This window comes from Aquarana catesbeiana, linkage group LG10 (genome assembly GCF_042186555.1).
Source record: "Aquarana catesbeiana isolate 2022-GZ linkage group LG10, ASM4218655v1, whole genome shotgun sequence".
Taxonomy (NCBI): Eukaryota; Metazoa; Chordata; class Amphibia; order Anura; family Ranidae; genus Aquarana; species Aquarana catesbeiana.
In genome coordinates this window covers 59713887-59731942 of record NC_133333.1, presented here as the reverse complement: position 1 = coordinate 59731942, position 18056 = coordinate 59713887, and the positions used below count along the sequence as shown (strand labels likewise).

At 42.6% G+C, this 18056-nt stretch overlaps 1 protein-coding gene across 1 annotated transcript in view; it reads left to right on the top strand.

Annotated features, from left to right (window-relative positions):
* POLD1 (DNA polymerase delta 1, catalytic subunit) overlaps positions 1–18056 on the top strand; it is a 340630-nt gene that overhangs the window by 61696 nt on the left and 260878 nt on the right. The window contains exon 12 of the mRNA XM_073602248.1: positions 8567–8677. Coding sequence (XP_073458349.1) covers positions 8567–8677 — 111 coding nt within the window. The remainder of the gene's footprint in view (positions 1–8566; positions 8678–18056) is intronic.

Here is an 18056-nt window from a genome sequence, read left to right as displayed (position 1 = left end):
TGGTGACCTTGTAACTTCCTGTGACTTTGCCGTTCTGAAATTGCAAGCAGTGTTTTATACTCTGCCCATTTTAACTCTGTGAACTAGAAAACATCTTCGCCTATGCTATGAAGATGAGATGAGGGGAAGGCATTCTAATTAAATCTACACCTTATCTAAGGACTGGAAAGCTGCAATATAATACACTGGGTTGCATTTTGATACACTTTAAACTCTTAACTGCTGAGCCTCGGTTCACACCAGAGGCGGCACGACTTGCAGGTCGCCTCACCAAGGCGACCTGCACACGACTGCCCGGGCGACTTGCAAAATGACTTCTGTATAAAAGTCTATGCAAGTCGCCCAAGTCGTACAGGAACCTTTTTCTAAGTCGGAGTGGCATTGTACTGAACGGGACGCTACTTGTCAGGCGACCTAGGTCGCCTGACAAGTCGTCCTAGTGTGAACCGAGCCTAAACCCAAACAAAAATGTAGCTGGAACTAGATTTTTAACTTTGTGGTTTTTATTATTTCCTTTTCCCTTGGACACAATAAAATGTGGGTCTTTGTTCTTATTGGGGCAGGAAAGCATAAAAAGTAATAAACATTGTCATTGGCATTGTTTTCTGTCCTTGTCCTCATTACCACCGCCTGTAGAAGGGAATTCCACATCCTTGCCACTCTTACAGTAAAGAACCCTCTACGTAGTTTAAGATTAAACCTCTTTTCTGCTAATTTAATGAGTGGCGACGTGTCTTATTAACCACTTAAGGACCAGCCTTGTTTTGGATTTTAGGTGTGTACATGTTTAAAACAGGCTTTTTTTTTGCTAGAAAATTACTTAGAACCACCCCCAAACATTATATATGTGTTTTTTTTCTAACACCCTAGAGAATAAAATGGCGGTCGTTGCAATACTTTTTTTTGCACCGTATTTGCGCAGCAGTCTTATAAGCGCACTTTTTTGGGAAAAAATTAACTTTTTTGAATCAAAAAAAGACAACAGTAAAGTTAGTCCAATTTTTTTTTATATTGTGAAATATAATGTTACGCCAAGTAAATTGATACCCAACATGTCACGCTTCAAAATTGCGCCCGCTCGTGGAATGGCGTCAAACTTTTACCCTCAAAAATCTCCATAGGCGACGTTTAAAAAATTCTACAGGTTGCATGTTCTGCGTTTACAGAGGAGGTGTAGGGCTAGAATTATTGCTCTTGCTCTACCGGTCGCGGCTAAACCTCACGTTTGGTTTGACCACAGTTTTCATATGCGGGCGCTACTCGTGTATGCGTTCGCTTCTGCGCGTAAGCTCGTCGGAACGGGGGGTTTTTAAAAAAATTTTTTAAAATTTATTTTACATTATTTTATTTTTTTTACACTGTTTAAAAAAAAAAAAATTGTCACTTTTATTCCTATTACAAGGAATGTAAACATCCCTTGTAATAGAAAAAAGCATGACAGGACCTCTTAAATATGAGATCTGGGGTCAAAAAGACCTCAGATCTCATATTTACACTAAAATGCAATTTAAAAAAAAAAAAAAAAAAAAGTCATTTAAAAAAAATGCCTTTAAGAGGCGTGGGCGGAAGTGACGTTTTGACGTTGCTTCCGCCCAGCAGTGTCATGGAGACGAGTGGGCGCCATCTTAGCCTCACTCGTCTCCAGGCACAGGATGGAGACGGATGCGATCGCCTCCGCCGCTACCGATGGCTCCGGTAGGCGGAGGGCACCGGATCGCGGCAGGAGGGGGGGGCCCCTCTCCCGCCACCGATAAAAGTAATCTCGCGGCGAATCCGCTGCAGGGACCACTTTTATCAGAAAGCCGGCCACCGCACGAAAACGGGGATACCGGGGTTATGGCAGCTAGCTGCTGCCATAACAACGATAGCCCCCTTCAAAGTTTGGACGTACATCGTCGTGCGGCGGTCCGGAAGTGGTTAAACTCCATTCCGCAAAAAAGTTTTATCCCTATTGTGGGGTCACCAGTATGGTATTTGTAAACTGAAATCGCATCCCCTCTCAAGTGTCTCTTCTCCAGAGAGATTAAGTTCAGTGTTCACAAGCAATCTTCATAGCTAATATCCTCCAGACCCTTTATTAGCTTTGTTGCCTTTCTTTGTACTCCCTTCATTTCCAGTACACCCTTCCTGGGGACTGGTGCCCAGAAATGGACAGCATACTCCAGGTGCGGCCAGACCAGAGTCTTGTAGAGTGGGAGAATTATTGCTTTATCCCCGGAGTTAATCCCTTTTTTAATGCATGCCAATATTCTGTTTGCTTTGTTAGCAGCAGCTTGGCATTGCATGCCATTGCTAAGCCCCCAGGTCCTTTTCCATCCTAGATTCCCCCAGAGGTTCCCCCCTAGTGTATAGATTGAATTCATATTTTTGCCACTAAATGCATCATTTTACATTTTTCTACATTAAACCTCATTTGCCATGTAGTTGCCCACCCCATTAATTTGTTCAGATCTTCTTGCAAGGTTTCAACATCCTGCGTAGAAGTTATTGCCCTGCTTAGTTAAGTATTGTCCGCAAATACAGAGATTGAACTGTTTACCCCATCCTCCAGGTCGTTTATGAACAAATTAAATAGGATTGGTCCCAGCACAGAACCCTGTGGGACCCCACTACCCACCACTGACCATTCTGAGTATTCCCCATTTATCACCACCCTCTGAACTCACCTTTGTAGCCAGTTTTCAATCCATGTACTCACCCTATGGTCCATGCCAATGGACCTTCTTTTGTACAGCAAACATTTATGGGGAACTGTGTCAAGTGCTTTTGCTTCCTTTATCTAGATGGCAACTCACCTCCTCATAGAAGGTTAATAGATTGGTTTGGTAAGAACGATTCTTTATGAATCCATGCTTATTACTGCTAATGATACCGTTTTCAGTACTAAAATCTTGTATATAGTTCCTTATCATCCCCTCCAAGAGCTTGCATACTATTGATGTTAGGCTAACTGCCACATTGGCTTTTCTCCAATCCGCTGGTACCATTCCAGTCAGTAGACCGTCAGTAAAAATTAGGAACAATGGTCTGGCAATTACTTGACTGAGTTCCCTAAATACCCTGGGGTGCAAGCCATCCAATCCTGGTGATTTATTAATGTGAAGTTTCCCAAGTCTAATTCTAATTCTGTCCTCTGTTAGTCATGAGGGTGCTTCCTGTGATGTGTCACGAGGATAAACACTGCAGTTTTGGTTATTAAAGCCCCTTGATTACCTATAAAGACCGAGGAGAAGATTAAATTCAATACCTTCGCCATATCCCCATCCGTTGTAACCAAATGTCCTTCCTCATTCTTTATGGCGCCAATATGGTCTGTCCTCCCTTTTTTTACTGTTTACATACATAAAGTATTTCTTGGGATTTTTTTTGCTCTCCTCAGCTATGTGTCTTTCGTGTTCTATCTTAGCCGCCCTAATTGCACCCTTACATTTCTTATTGCATTCTTTATAAAGTCTGAATGCTGATGATGATCCCTCAACTTTGTATTTTTTGAAAGCCTTCTCTTTTGCTTTTATTTTATATGCATTTTTACATTTGGCGTTAAGCCATCCAGGACTTATGTTCGCGCTTTTAAATTTATTACCCAATGGGATGCACTGACTAATCTATACTCAGTGTTCTTTGTTCCTAAGATTTTATCCCAATTTATATCTTCTAGCAAAGTTCGTAGTTTAGGGAAGTTGGCCCTTTTGAAATCCAGTGTCTTTGTATTTCCCTTATGTTAACTATTTGTGTGATTTATACTGAAGCCAATTGACCTGTGATCGCTGTTTCCTAAATTGCCCCATATTTCCACATCCATGATCAGGTCTGTATTGCTGGTAATTGTTAGATCTAGTAACGCTTTATTTCTAGTTGGTGCGTCTACCATCTGACCCATGAAATTGTCCTGCAAGACCACCTCCTCCCTAGCTCCCTTAGTGATGTCATCTCTCACATTCACTTGTACATTATTCTTGATATACAGGCATACCCCTCCCCCTTTTTTACCCTCTCTATCCCTGCGATAAAGGGTATACCCTTGAATGGTTGCCAGCCAGTCATGAGAGTTGTTGAACCAGGTCTCCGAAATTCCCACAAAATCCAAATCCTCCTCGTACAACAGTATCTCTAGTTCACCCATCTTGTCCACCAGGCTCCTGGCTTTGGTGAACATGCCACGTTGTTTAGACCGGTTGCATACTACCCTCTTACTGGGTGTTCCGAGATTGCAACTAGGACTTTTTACTATACTTACCTTGGGCTTATGTGCTTTAGTCAACTTACCACTAATGCCCCCAATACTACCCTCTGGACTATGTTCCGTGCTGACTATCTCTACCTCTGGACCCTCTCCCTGTCGCCTGGTTTAAAAAACCCCTCTAACTTTTTGTCCATCTTTACTTCCAGCACATCTGCACCCTCCTCATTTAGGTGCAGTCCATCCCTTCTATAGTACTGGTGACCGACTGAGAAGTCGGCCCAGTCCTCCAGGGACCCAAACCCCTCCTTACTACACCAGCTTCTCAGCCACTTGTTTACTTAATCTCCCTCTGACTTTCTGGTGTGGATCGATGTACCGGTAGTATTCCTGAGAATACTACCTTGGAGGTCCTTTTACTCAGTTTAGCTCCCAAGTCCCTAAAATCGTTCTTTAGGACACTCCAGCTGCCTTTGACTTTGTTATTGGTGCCAACGTGCACCATGACAGCCGGGTCTTCCCCAGCCCCTCCCAGTAATCTGTCCACCAGGTCTTTGTGACAGATTGCCCTCTCTGTCCTTCTAAGAATTAAGTCCCCTACCACCAAAAACTGTCTATCCTTTCCTTTCCCTTTGTCCCCCCAACTCTCACTGGAGGAGTCCCTCAGCTCCAGCAGTGCTGGTCCCTGACTGGTTTCACCAATGTCACTCAATGGAGTGTATTTATTGGGATGCTCCAGCCCAGGATCGGCCTCCCTGGCACTTCCCCCTCTATCCTTCCTGACTGTCACCCATCTACTCTTTTCTTTTTTTCTGGTGCCTGCACCCCTTTGTCTCCACCCGCCTCTGTGCTTGCCCCTGTCAGTTATGTTCCCAGCTCTCCTTTAGTATGGAGAGTCTTCTCAGTGCTGACAGTTGCTTCCCTAGATTCAGAACCTGGGCTTCCAGGGAAACAATGTGCTTACCTTTTTCACATCAGTATTCGCCCTTGATCAGATAATCAAGGAATGCATACATGCTGCAAGTCCCATCTCCACACCCGCTGGGCATCGTACCTACCAATTTAATGAGGATTGGGATTATACCCTGTCCAAATTACCTAACAACTAGCTTCCTGACACTACTAAACAATACAATACACAGGTACTCGCTGACATAAGAATACACAGGTACAAACAATTCACACACTTCTCAGACAACACTCGGGTACTTTGAACCCTGTTATAACTTCCTGTTTTCAACTCTGGTTTTTAACTCACCACTTAGTCCAGTTCCACTTGGTCTAATTTCCAGCCGGCTCAAAATTAGTTTTACAGAAAGGCCTCAAGCACCTTTGCCTCCCCATCTCCGGTGCCAACAGTAAATTGAGAAATTTGTGAGGTTTACATAGCTGACATATTCAAAGGTGCAGGCTGTGGGGTTGGTGTTCCTGTTCTTGCTCTAGTGACTTGGAACAAGCAGACAGCCAGTGATGTCCACAAGGTCTGATAACTAGGTAGCGAGTCCAGGTTCATGATAGCAATGGTAAAGCCAGGATCGGTTTGGCAAGCCCTGAATTCTGCACCATTACAAAAAAAATAAAAAAATCACTTGATTGATACCTGATTGGGTTAGCCCTAAGTAATTGTTTACTGCTGCTTGTTAAAGCAGAGTTCCACCCACTTTTATAACTTTGTCTTAAAGGAAAGACGACCCCTCCACCACTCGTTTTTGACTATTTTTTTTTTTTTTTTTTTTAATAACTCGCCTTTTCTGAAGTACTAAGTGTACTTCCGTTCCAGCCGGGCTGCGGCGCAGGACTTCATGTCCTCTTGTGTGTTGATCACCCCCCTGTGCGTGTCCCAGAAGTCATGCTGGCCATTCACAAAGTGCCATGCGACTCGCGCATGCGCAGTAGGGAACCCGGGAGTCAAGCTGCAAGGCTCCACTGCCGGTTTCCCTTAGTTAGAATGGCGGCGCCTGCACCCAAACCGTTAGACAGATTGGCCTTGGGGGGGATGATCATACAAAATCATACTAAATGTCAAATATAAAAGGTGACTGATGTGTTTTTAATTTGTTAAAAAGCAGGAGTAGTTATGGCGCTGCCCTTGTGGGGTTAGAATTTTTTATTTTTTTTTCTCTATTAGTGGACAATTCCTCTATATATTACCTGGTGTACATAACTCCTATAGATCTAGAGTATTATGCTTAAAAATTATATTTTTATATTTATGAGCGAAGCATACATAGTTACATAGTAGGTGAGGTTGAAAAAAGACACAAGTCCATCAAGTCCAACCTATGTGTGTGATTATGTGTCAGTATTACATTACATATCCCTGTAAGCAAAAAGCAAAAGAACAAAAAAACCCAAAAAACCTATATGTACCAAAATAACATGAGTGTTTTAGATCTGGAATCTGTGACTGGTTCTCGGTTACTAATAATCACATTGTAATAAAAGTGAAATTGAAAATGTGAGTACCACAGTGTTATTAAGCTTTAATAAAAGTTCCTATACGGTTTTACGCTATGGGTATCCCTCCTTTCTTTTATATGTAATACATCAAAACAACACGGAAAGTAAAGTTTGGAGACATCTATGATTGCTACACAGTGGCAGATACTGTGACTGCCTGCACCCCTGCAGGGGAAAGAAAATCCGGTGAGAGCAAGCAGTATCAGAGCATGCAGATAAGGCACTAATTAAAAAGCCAGCACCTGGATAAGAAGTTTTCCCACAGAAATCTGTTTCTCAGAGATTGAACATCCTAAAATACTCCAAAAAGAACTTTTTTTTCATTAATGGAACTTTTCCTATCCAAGATTACTGGTTAAAAACACATCAGTCACCTTTTATATTGGATATTTAGTATGAATTTGTATGATCTAGCACCAGTCACTTTATGGAATTCATAGCACTGGACATTTTGTATGATTCTGTATGATTTAGCAGCTGTCACTTTATGACATTTATAGCACTGGTTTAGCACAAATACACTTTGTGGAAATAATTGAAGTATTTTATGTTGATATTTCACTTTTATTACAATGTGATTATTAGTAACCGAGTACCAGTCACAGATTCCAGATCTAAAACACTCACGTTATTTTGGTACATATAGGTTTTTTTTTTTTTTTTTTTGTTTCGCTCATAAATATAATTTTTAAGAATAATACTCTAGATCTATAGGAGTTATGTACACCAGGTAATATATAGTGGAATTGTCCACTAATAGAAAAAAAAATTTTCTAACCCCACAAGGGCAGCGTCATAACTACTCCTGCTTTTTACCAAATTCTAATACACTCCACTTAGGTGGTATTGTATCTGTAGAGGCAGCAGCCCCATATCCTAACTACACTCAACCACTGCGTGGATTTACCCCATATATCTATCTTGGGGGGATGACATTGCGGGCTCCATGGACAGGTAAGTGTCCTTATTAAAAGTCAGCAGCTACAGTGTTTGAAAAAAAAAAAAAAAAGGTTTGTGGCTGGAACTTTTATCTGTATTGTTTGTTTTTCTTCACTACTGTCTTGTTCTTTATCACTAGCAACAATATGGACAATTAGTATATCCTATTTTTTTTTTTTTTTTCATATTTACTGGATGTATGTGGAAGAACCGATTGGGGGAGGGAAAACAACATAAAACCCCTTTCACACTGGGGGGGTGCGGGCGTTGGCTTTAAAGTGCCGCTAGGTTTAGTGGCGCTTTACCGCTGTTATAGTGCTGCTTTTCGGCCACTAGCGGGACACTTTTAACCCCTGCTAGCGGCCAAAAGGGTTAATTGCTCCCGTGTTGCGGCGCTGTCGAAGCGCTTTGCAGGCTTTTCGTAGCGATGCCCATTCGTTTCAATGGGCAGGGCGGTTTGGGAGCGTTATATACTCCGCTCCTGCACTGATCCAAAGTTGCTACTTGCAGGATTTTTTTTTTCCTGTCCTGCAAGCGCACCACCCCAGTGTGAAAGCACTCGGGCTTTCACACTGGTGTGGCTTGAGAGGCGCTTTACAGGCACTATTTTTAGCGCTAAAACGCTTGAAAAGCGTTCCAGTGTGAAAGGGGTCTAAGACTTTGGAAATGGGACAACCGAGATGTGTGGGTTGCAGTTTTTAGTAAGACATTGACAAGTACTCCTTGCGCATTCCATCTCCTGGTTGGATCTTGGCTGAGATGCCGGGCAGAGGGGATGTGTCTGCCCAACCTGCAGTGTTTTAGATTATTGTTCATGGGGTTACATGGGTTACAAGTGAGGATGTATGCTTTCTTAGCCACTGGAGCAGGGCTGGTGTTTGGGTTTTTTTTAAATTTTTTTAAGGATTCATTTTTTTAAATGTACAACAGTCATATTAATACATTCTTGTGTTTTTTTTTTTTTCCTTTTTACATTTATAAACATAGGTACTTCTTAGAGACTACAAGCTACGTTCATACACTCTGAATGCGGTCAGTTACCATTTTCTGCAAGAACAGAAGGAAGATGTACAGCATTCCATCATCACTGATCTACAGGTATGGCAAAATCTTATTTGGCTAACCCAGAAATCCTTTGATTTACGGTAAAACAAATTCTTTGGACCCTTGTAGTAAAAGCTAGCAAAGGCTTTATAGTTAATTAATGGAAACTACAATGTATTCATTATTGTGTGAGTATATAATGAGTTTCATTATTGTGGAAATGGCAGCATAAGGATTCCTGCAGCTGTTTTTGTGACTTGTGAGTGACTAGCTGTGGCTACCAAACTTGTACACTTTAATGACAGGTCGCGGCATTTGCAGCTATCCGTGGCTGTTTGCACATCCAGAGACTACTTGCAGTGATCGCTTCTGAACACACACAAAGTGTGTCCAGCAGCAAATATTGGGGTCTTCCTGTAATGATGCCACATTCTATGATGAACTTCTTTCCCAGCATAATTTGGTATGGTCAGCAAATATTGAAATTGAGTGCTTGATTCCAACCTCTATATCATTTATAAAAAACTGAACAGCATTGGCCTCAAGACAGAACCTTGGAGTACACCACTAACAACTTTAGACCATTCAGCAAATGAGTAATTTGTCTCTATTCACTGGGCCTATTCCTGTAACCAGCTTCATGTTAGATATTTGTGTAAAAGTGGGTGTCTACTAAAAAAAAAAAAAAAAAAAAAAAAAAAAAAATATTTTTCCTTTAAAGATTATGGATGAGGAGGGCAAGAGGAACCAAATATATTTTCAGCTGTATTGTTTTTTGCAGCAAGAACCAAAAAGGTTTCCACAGATTTTCTTTTCTGCATACATCTATTCCCCATCCCAGTAAGTTTAATATATACAGTATCTCACAAGGTGACTGCATACCTCACATTTTTATAAATATTTTATTAAATCTTTATCGTACATCACGGGACACAGAGCAGCCATAGTAATTACCATGTGGATTATATGCCACCTATAGGTGAATGGACACTGGCACACCCAAAGACATGAACTCCCCCCTCTATATAACCCCTCCCATACAGGAAGTACCTCAGTTTTTTTTCGCCAGTGTCTCAAGGTGATGGTCACGGTGGATTGAAGTTCTTGAAGAAAACGGCCCAGTTGGAAAAATCCTTGCCAGGATTAAGGGGCTATGCAAGTGAATCTATTCAAAATGGCAAGAAAGGCCAAAATGGATGGTACCCGAGCCTTGTGGAAGAAGAAACAAGGTCTTTTGCCTGTAATGCTCTTCTTCTGAGGGCTGGACCCAGGAATACAGGCTCTTGGATACATGACTAATCCAAAGCATTGTCCTGGTAAGGGTGCTGTACAGGTCCAAGGGTGTGGACCCCAATATGTAGGGGGACCCGGTCCTTGAACGGACCTTCCCTCCGTGATGGGTGGCTGTGTTTTTTTTTTTTTTTTTTTTCCAGCAAAACCGGCGGCGGGAATGGTAAGTTTAAAAAAAAAACGAAGGGAAAAAAACCTGGGAAAGGAACACATTTGGTTCACTTCAAAGGATTTCTTTTGAGTAGCGAATGCCTTGCCTATTTTTCACCACTACAGGGTGTATTGTAACATACCTGCTTGTCATGCTTGTCATGCTCCTTTGGAGACTGCATTACCCCTCATCCTGGTTTGCCAGTTCCCTGGGACCACCCGCCTCCTACCCACGGCATGCAGTCCTCCCCCCAGAGATTGGTTCTCAGGAGGGGAGCGGGGGCGGCCGGCATCTCCCCACAATACACAGCCCCCCGAGCTGTCCCGATAAGACAGGACCGCCTCGTCCATGCACGCAAAGGTCAGCTGGAAAAGGCCCCTGCAGGATGCAGGGGGCTTGGCTTATGCGCGGCCGGCATGCACATGGGCAGCGAGCGTGCACATAGAATGGCGTAGGCCATAAAGTTTGTGACTCTGTGATGAGTCTGGTGGCTGACGGAGGGACAGAGAGTATACTGATAAGTGCTGTATAGATGTGGATACAGGCATGTAAAGGCACGTTTATGGGCAATTAGGCTGAGCAGTGATGGCGGCATTTTTTTTGCTGGACTACAGCTCAGCAGTGGATGCATATTGTGAGTACCTCTGCATTTTGTGCTTGAGATTATGTCTTATCGAAAGAAAGGTGGGGGGAATACAGCAGGGTGGAGCGCAAGAGCGCCGCTGTCAGGGTCTGAGAATCCTAGTCATGCTTCCACAGTACTATCCTCCCCTGAAAGGCCAGGTGCAACTAACCATTCTGAGCCCTTGAGGCTATCGGGCATAGTGGCTACATCCAACATTTCAGCCTCTGCATACGTCACCAAGGATGATTTGACTTCAGCATTAGCTGGGTTGGAGGGAAAGATAGCCAACATGATTGTGTCTGTCTCCCAATCCAGCAAAAAAGTGAAAGGTCCCCTTCTCCTCCTCCTGACCTTCCAGTTTTGGAATAAGAATGGGCAGATGACCTTTAGGTGCCATTGGGTTACCGGGAAGAGGGGCAGGCAGATGACCCCTCTTCTGAGGGCTCAATCTCAGAGGAGCCCTTCTCAGCATCGCAATCCCAAAAACTGCTGGTCCAATCCCTTATGGAATTGGTCCGTTTGGCATATAAATTGCCCCAAGCGGAGGTGGCTGAGGCCCCCTTTTCTTCTTTGGGTTCTTTGAGGCCTTCACAGAGCCCACATGCTTTCCTTTTACACCCACTACTGGAGCAACTAGTATATGCAGACTGGCATCACCCAGATTTTTTTTTTCTCCCTCCTGGGAGATTTTCTCTTTATCCAATGGAGGAAAAATTCACTAAAAAGTGGAGTTTGCCAGCAGTGGATGCTGCTATTTCATCTGTAAATAGGAGTCTAACTTGTCCAATAGACAATGTCCAGGTTTTCAAAGATCCAGCCGACAAGAAGCTAGAATCTTTACTTAAAGCCTCTTTTTCTATAGCTGGGTCGGCAGTACAGCCTGCAGTAGCAGCCATAGGGGTTTGTCAATTAAAAGTGTCCCTACTCAAGGGGAAGTAGCCCTAAAGTTAGTGGAGCTGCCAAGGGCCTTATGTTTTTCGGTGGACGTCACGCTTTGCCCTCTTATCTGTGCATATGCGCAGAATTCTCTGGGTGAAGCATTGGTCAGCTGAGTTGCCGTGCAAAAAGCTATTGGCGCGTTTTCCTTTTCATGGGGAACGGTTGTTCAAAGATGACTTGGGTAAGTATATCCAAAAAAATTTCATGTGGTAAGAGTGTCCTTTTACCGGTTAAAAGAAGGAGTAAGCGTCCTTCATTTAAACGTTCTTCTTCCCCAGCACCAGGTGCTGCAGCCTCCAGGCAGTTTTGACGGCCTCCGCCGTCGGGTTCAGGAGGTAAGCCTCAAGCCTGGATTGGCACAGGGTGAACATGGTGCCTATATTTACAAAGGATCAAAGTCTTTACCAAGTAACTATAGACCTGTTAGTTTAACTTCTATAGTCGGGAAGATACTGGAGCATTTAATAAAAGACCACATAGACGAGTTGGAAATAAACATTTTAAGCAACAGACCGCATGGATTCATGAAAGACAGAAGTTGTCAAACAAACTGATTTCTTTTTATGAAGAGGTAAGTAAAATCTTGGACAGAGGGGTGGCTGTGGACGTGGTATACTTGGATTTTACCAAAGCGTTCGACACAGTTCCCCACACGCGGCTCATGTGTAAGGTAAAGTCTACAGGCTTGGAAATATCAGTTTGTAAATGGATAGAAAACTGTCTGAAAGACAGAATTCAGAGAGTAGTGTTTAATGATTCTTACTCTGAATGGTCTAAGGTTATCAGTGGTGTACCCCAAGGTTCGGTGCTGGGACCCTTACTTTTTAATATCTTTATAAACGATATTGGGTCTGGGATCGAAAGTAACATTTCTGTCTTTGCAGATGACACCAAGCTATGCAGTGGAATAATGTCCTTACAGGATGTCTCCAATTTACAAGCTGACCTCAATGCACAGTACAACTGGGGGAATCCGTGGTGAAGGATCTGGGGGTTTTGGTAGATCATAAGCTCAATAATAGCATACAATGCCAAGCTGCGGTTTCCAAAGCGAGCAAAGTCCTTTCTTGTATTAAGAGAGGTATGGATTCTAGAGAGAGAGATATAATTTTGCCCCTGTTCAAATCATTAGTAAGACCTCATCTGGAATATGCAGTTTAGTTTTGGGCACCAGTTCTCAAAAAGGATATCGGGGAACTGGAGAAAGTGCAGAGAAGGGCAACCAAACTGATAAGAGGCATGGAGGAGCTCAGCTATGAGGAAAGATTAGAGGAACTGAATTTATTCACTCTGGAGAAGAGGAGAATAAGGGGGGATATGATCAACATATTCAAATATATAAGGGGTCCATATAGTGAACTTGGTGTTGAGTTATTCTCTTTACGGTCAACCCAGAGGACACGGGGGGCACTCTTTACGTCTAGAGGAAAAGAGGTTTCATCTCCAAATACGCAAAGGTTTCTTAACAGTAAGAGCTGTGAAAATGTGGAATAGACTCCCGCCAGAGGTGGTTCTGGCCAGCTCAGTAGATTGCTTTAACCACTTTAGCCCCGGAACATTATGCTGCATAAGGACCAGAGGACTTTTTCCAATTTGGCACTGCGTCGCTTTAACTGCTAATTGCGCGGTCATGCAATGCTGTACCCAAACGAAATTTGCGTCCTTTTCTTCCCACAAATAGAGCTTTCTTTTGATGGTATTTGATCACCTCTGCCATTTTTATTTTTTGCACTATAAACGGAAAAAGACCAAAAATTTAGAAAAAAAATGATATTTTCTACTTTTTGTTATAAAAAAAAAAAATCCAATAAACTCAATTTTAGTCCTACATTTAGGCCAAAATGTATTCGGCCACATGTCTTTCGTAAAAAAAAAAAAGTCAATAAGCGTATATTTATTGGTTTGCGCAAAGGTTATAGCGTCTACAAACTAGGGTACATTTTCTGGAATTTACACAGCTTTTAGTTTATGACTGCCTATGTCATTTCTTGAGGTGCTAAAATGGCAGGGCAGTACAACCCCCCCCCCCCCCTAAATGACCCCATTTTGGAAAGTAGACACCCCAAGGAAATTGCTGAGAGGCATGTTGAACCCATTGAATATTTTTTTTTTTGTCCTAAGTGATTGAATAATGACAAAAAAAAAAAAAAAAAATATTTACAAAAAGTTGTCACTAAATGATATATTGCTCACACAGGCCATGGGCAGCCTAGCCGCGTACGGGGCCCCGAAAACCAATCACTGCCTTCAGGATTTCTAAGGGCATAAATTTTTGATTTCACTCCTCACTACCTATCACAGTTTTGAAGGCCATAAAATGCCCAGATGGCACAACCCCCCCCCCAAATGACCACATTTTGGAAAGTAGACACCCCAAGCTATTTGCTGAGAGGCATGTTGAGTCCATGGAATATTTTATTTTTTGACACAAGTTGCGGGAATGTGACAAATTTTTTTTTTTTTGCACAAAGTTTTCACTAAATGATATATTTCTCACACAGGCCATGGGCATATGTGGAATTGCACCCCAAAATACATTTAGCTGCTTTTCCTGAGTATGGGGATACCACATGTGGGACTTTTTGGGAGCCTGGCCGCATACGGGGCCCCGAAAACCAAGCACCGCCTTCAGCATTTCTAAGGGCATACATTTTTGATTTCACTCCTCACTACCTATCACAGTTTTGAAGGCCATAAAATGCCCAGATGGCACAAACCCCCCACCAAATGACCCCATTTTGTAAAGTAGACACCCCAAGCTAATTGCTGAGAGGCATGTTGATTCCATGGAATATTTTATATTTTGACACAAGTTGCGGGAAAGGTGACAATTTTTTTTTTTGTTTGCACAAAGTTGTCACTAAATGATATATTGCTCAAACATGCCATGGGCATATGTGGAATTACATCCCAAAATATATTCTGCTGCTTCTCCTGAGTACGGGGATACCACATGTGTGGGACTTTTTGGGAGCCTAGCTTCATACGGGGCCCCGAAATCCAATCACCGCCTTCAGGATTTCTAAGGGCGTAAATTTTTGATTTCACTCCTCACTACCTATCACAGTTTCGAAGGCCATAAAATGCCAAGATACCACAAAACCCCCCAAAATGACCCCATTTTGGAAAGTAGACACCCCAAACTATTTGCTGAGAGGCATGGTGAGTATTTTGCAGCTCTCATTTGTTTTTGAAAATGAAGAAAGACAAGAAAAATGTATTTTTTTTTTTTCTTTTTTTCAATTTTCAAAAGTTTGTGACAAAAAGTGAGGTCTGCAAAATACTCACTATACCTCTCAGCAAATAGCTTGGGGTGTGTAGGTGTCTATTTTCCAAAATGGGGTCATTTGGGGGGGGGGGGGGGTGCCATCTGGGCATTCCATGGCCTCCAAAACTGTGATAGGCAGTGAAGAGTGAAATCAAAAATTTACGCCCTTAGAAAGCCTGAAGGCGGTGCTTGGTTTTCAGGGTCCCGTACGCGGCTAGGCTCCCAAAAAGTCTCACACGTGGTATCCCCGTACTCAGGAGAAGCAACAGAATTTATTTTTGGGTGTAATTTCACATATCCCCATGGCATGTTTGAGCAATATATCATTTAGTGACAACTTTGTGCATAAAAAAAAAAAAATGTGTCTTTTTCCCGCAACTTGTGTCACAATATAAAATATTCCATGGACTCGACATGCCTCTCAGCAAATAGCTTGGGGTGTCTACTTTCCAAAATGGGGTCATTTGGGGGGTTTTGAACTGTCCTGGCATTTTATGCACAACATTTAGAAGCTTATGTCACACATCACCCACTCTTCTAACCACTTGAAGACAAAGCCCTTTCTGACACACTTTGTTTACATGAAAAAATAAATTTTTTTTGCAAGAAAATTACTTTGAACCCCCAAACAATATATATTTTTTTAAAGCAAATGCCCTACAGATTAAAATGGTGGGTGTTTCATTTTTTTTTTTCACACAGTAATTGCGCAGCGATTTTTCAAACGCATTTTTTTGGGGAAAAAACACACTTTTTAAAATTTTAATGCACTAAAACACACTATATTGCCCAAATGTTTGATGAAATAAAAAAGATGATCTTAGGCCGAGTACATGGATACCAAACATGACATGCTTTAAAATTGCGCACAAACGTGCAGTGGCGACAAACTAAATACATTTTTAAAAGCCTTTAAAAGCCTTTACAGGTTACCACTTTAGATTTACAGAGGAGGTCTACTGCTAAAATTACTGCCCTCGATCTGACCTTCGCGGTGATACCTCACATGCATGGTGCAATTGCTGTTTACATTTGACGCCAGACCGACGTTTGCGTTCGCCTTTGAGCGAGAGCAGGGGGGGACAGAGGTGCTTTTTTTTTTTTTTTTTTTTTTTTTTTGTAAATATCCCCTATGATAGCAATAGATAGTGACAGGTACTCTTTTTTTAAAAAAATTAGATCTCTCCTCTGCCCTCAAAGCATCTGACCACACCAAGATCGGTGTGATAAAATGCTTTCCCAATTTCCCAATGGCGCTGTTTACATCCGGCGAAATCTAAGTCATGAAATGCTTGTAGCTTCCGGTTTCTTAGGCCATAGAGATGTTTGGAGCCATTCTGGTCTCTGTTCAGCTCTATGGTCAGCTGGCTGAATCACGGGCTGCATTTTCAGGTTCCCTGTTGGGACAGGAGAGCCAGAGAAAAACATGGAAGACGGTGGGGGGGGGGCAGGGGGGGGGGGCATTCCCTCCCTCCCTCCCTCCCTCTGCTTGTAAAAGCAGTCTAGAGGCTAATTAGCCGCTAGGATTGCTTTTACATGAAAGCCGACCGCTGGCTGAAAAGAATGATACTAAGATGATACCTAAACCTGCAGGCATCATTCTGGTATAACCACTCAAAGTCCAGCAACATACCAGTACGTTGCTGGTCCTTGTTGGGCATATATTGTAAACTTTTTTTTCATGCAGCCTGTGGGCTGAATGAAAAAAAGATATTGATCGGTGGGTATGCCCACCATTAGAATACCTCCCTTCATCCACCCACTTCTAATGATGGGCATACATGCACCATTTATATATGCCGAAGCATGGGGGCATCCTCCCGCAAAAGGCAGGAGCAAATCGCTCCTCCACCCACTGCTGCCCCCACGCTTCGGCATATATACTGAAGTATGTAACTGTGGTGGTGAAATCACCTCCGACAGCGCTGGAGTCACGGCTTTATATATCGTGGAAGCAAACGCTGTTGCTGTCAAGATAAATAAATCCGCGCTGCAACTGAATGGCGTACCTGCTAAGCAAATGATGGTTAACAATAAAACAAAGTAACAATACAGTATAACAGTAAGACTTACCATACCTGCAAAGCAAATACAAAAAAAAACATAGTAAAAAATAAAACATTTAACTCAACCTGTGCCTAAAATATATATATGCCGAAGCATTGGGGCATCCTCCCACAAAAGGCAGGAGCAAATCTCTCCTCCACCCACTGCTGCCCCCACGCTACGGCATATATGCTGAAGTATGTAACTGTGGTGGTGAAATCACCTCCAACAGCGCTGGAGTCACGGGTTTATGTATCGTGGGAGCAAACGCTGTTGCTGTCAAGATAAATAAATCCGCTCTGCAGCTAAATGGCGTACCTGAAAACAATAAAATGGTTACCAACAAAACACAGTAAACAGTAAAGTATAAAAAAATTGCATATCTGAAAAGCAAACGTGGTAAAACATAACAACAATTAAAACATTGCAGAATAGAATACAGTAAAAAAGAGCAGAACAATAGAGAGAGAGAGAATAATAAAGCAACAACTATTTTTTTTTTTTTACACTTTTTTTAGTAACTTTTAACTTTTGTAACTGGTACCAGGTTTGGGTCTCTCAAAATGCGATGGCATCTTGGCAGACCCTGTGAAAGTGTGTCCTAGTCTGTGCAGTGCTGTACCCTACGCTAATACTCAACTAGTGTATGGTAGCGTTCAAAACATTCACCCATGCAAAGACCAGGATTGCCAGGACAGGAGGGACAATAACACCGGGTGTCACGCCTAAATCCACGCTTGCTGCAGACACGACATCTTTTTTGGGGGGCTCTTTGGGTAGTTGTACTCGGGAGGGCATAAGGAAAATGCCTCTCATGCAGCCAGATTACTGCATTTGGTTGGGGAAGGTGAAGTAAAGCACCGTCTGGATACAGAAGGGCTCTGACGATCTCTTCCTGGAATTTAAGGAAGGATCCCGTCCGTCCTGAAGCTCTGTATAGCACATGAGCGTTCAGCAAAGCCAATTGAAATAAATAAACAGACACTTTTTTGTACCAGCGTCTGGCCTTACGGGCAACTAGGTACGGCGATAGGACCCCCCACCCGCGGAAGGCAGATCACGTATATGTACATGATTCTGCCTATCCGTGCCATTCTGCCGACGTACATCGGCG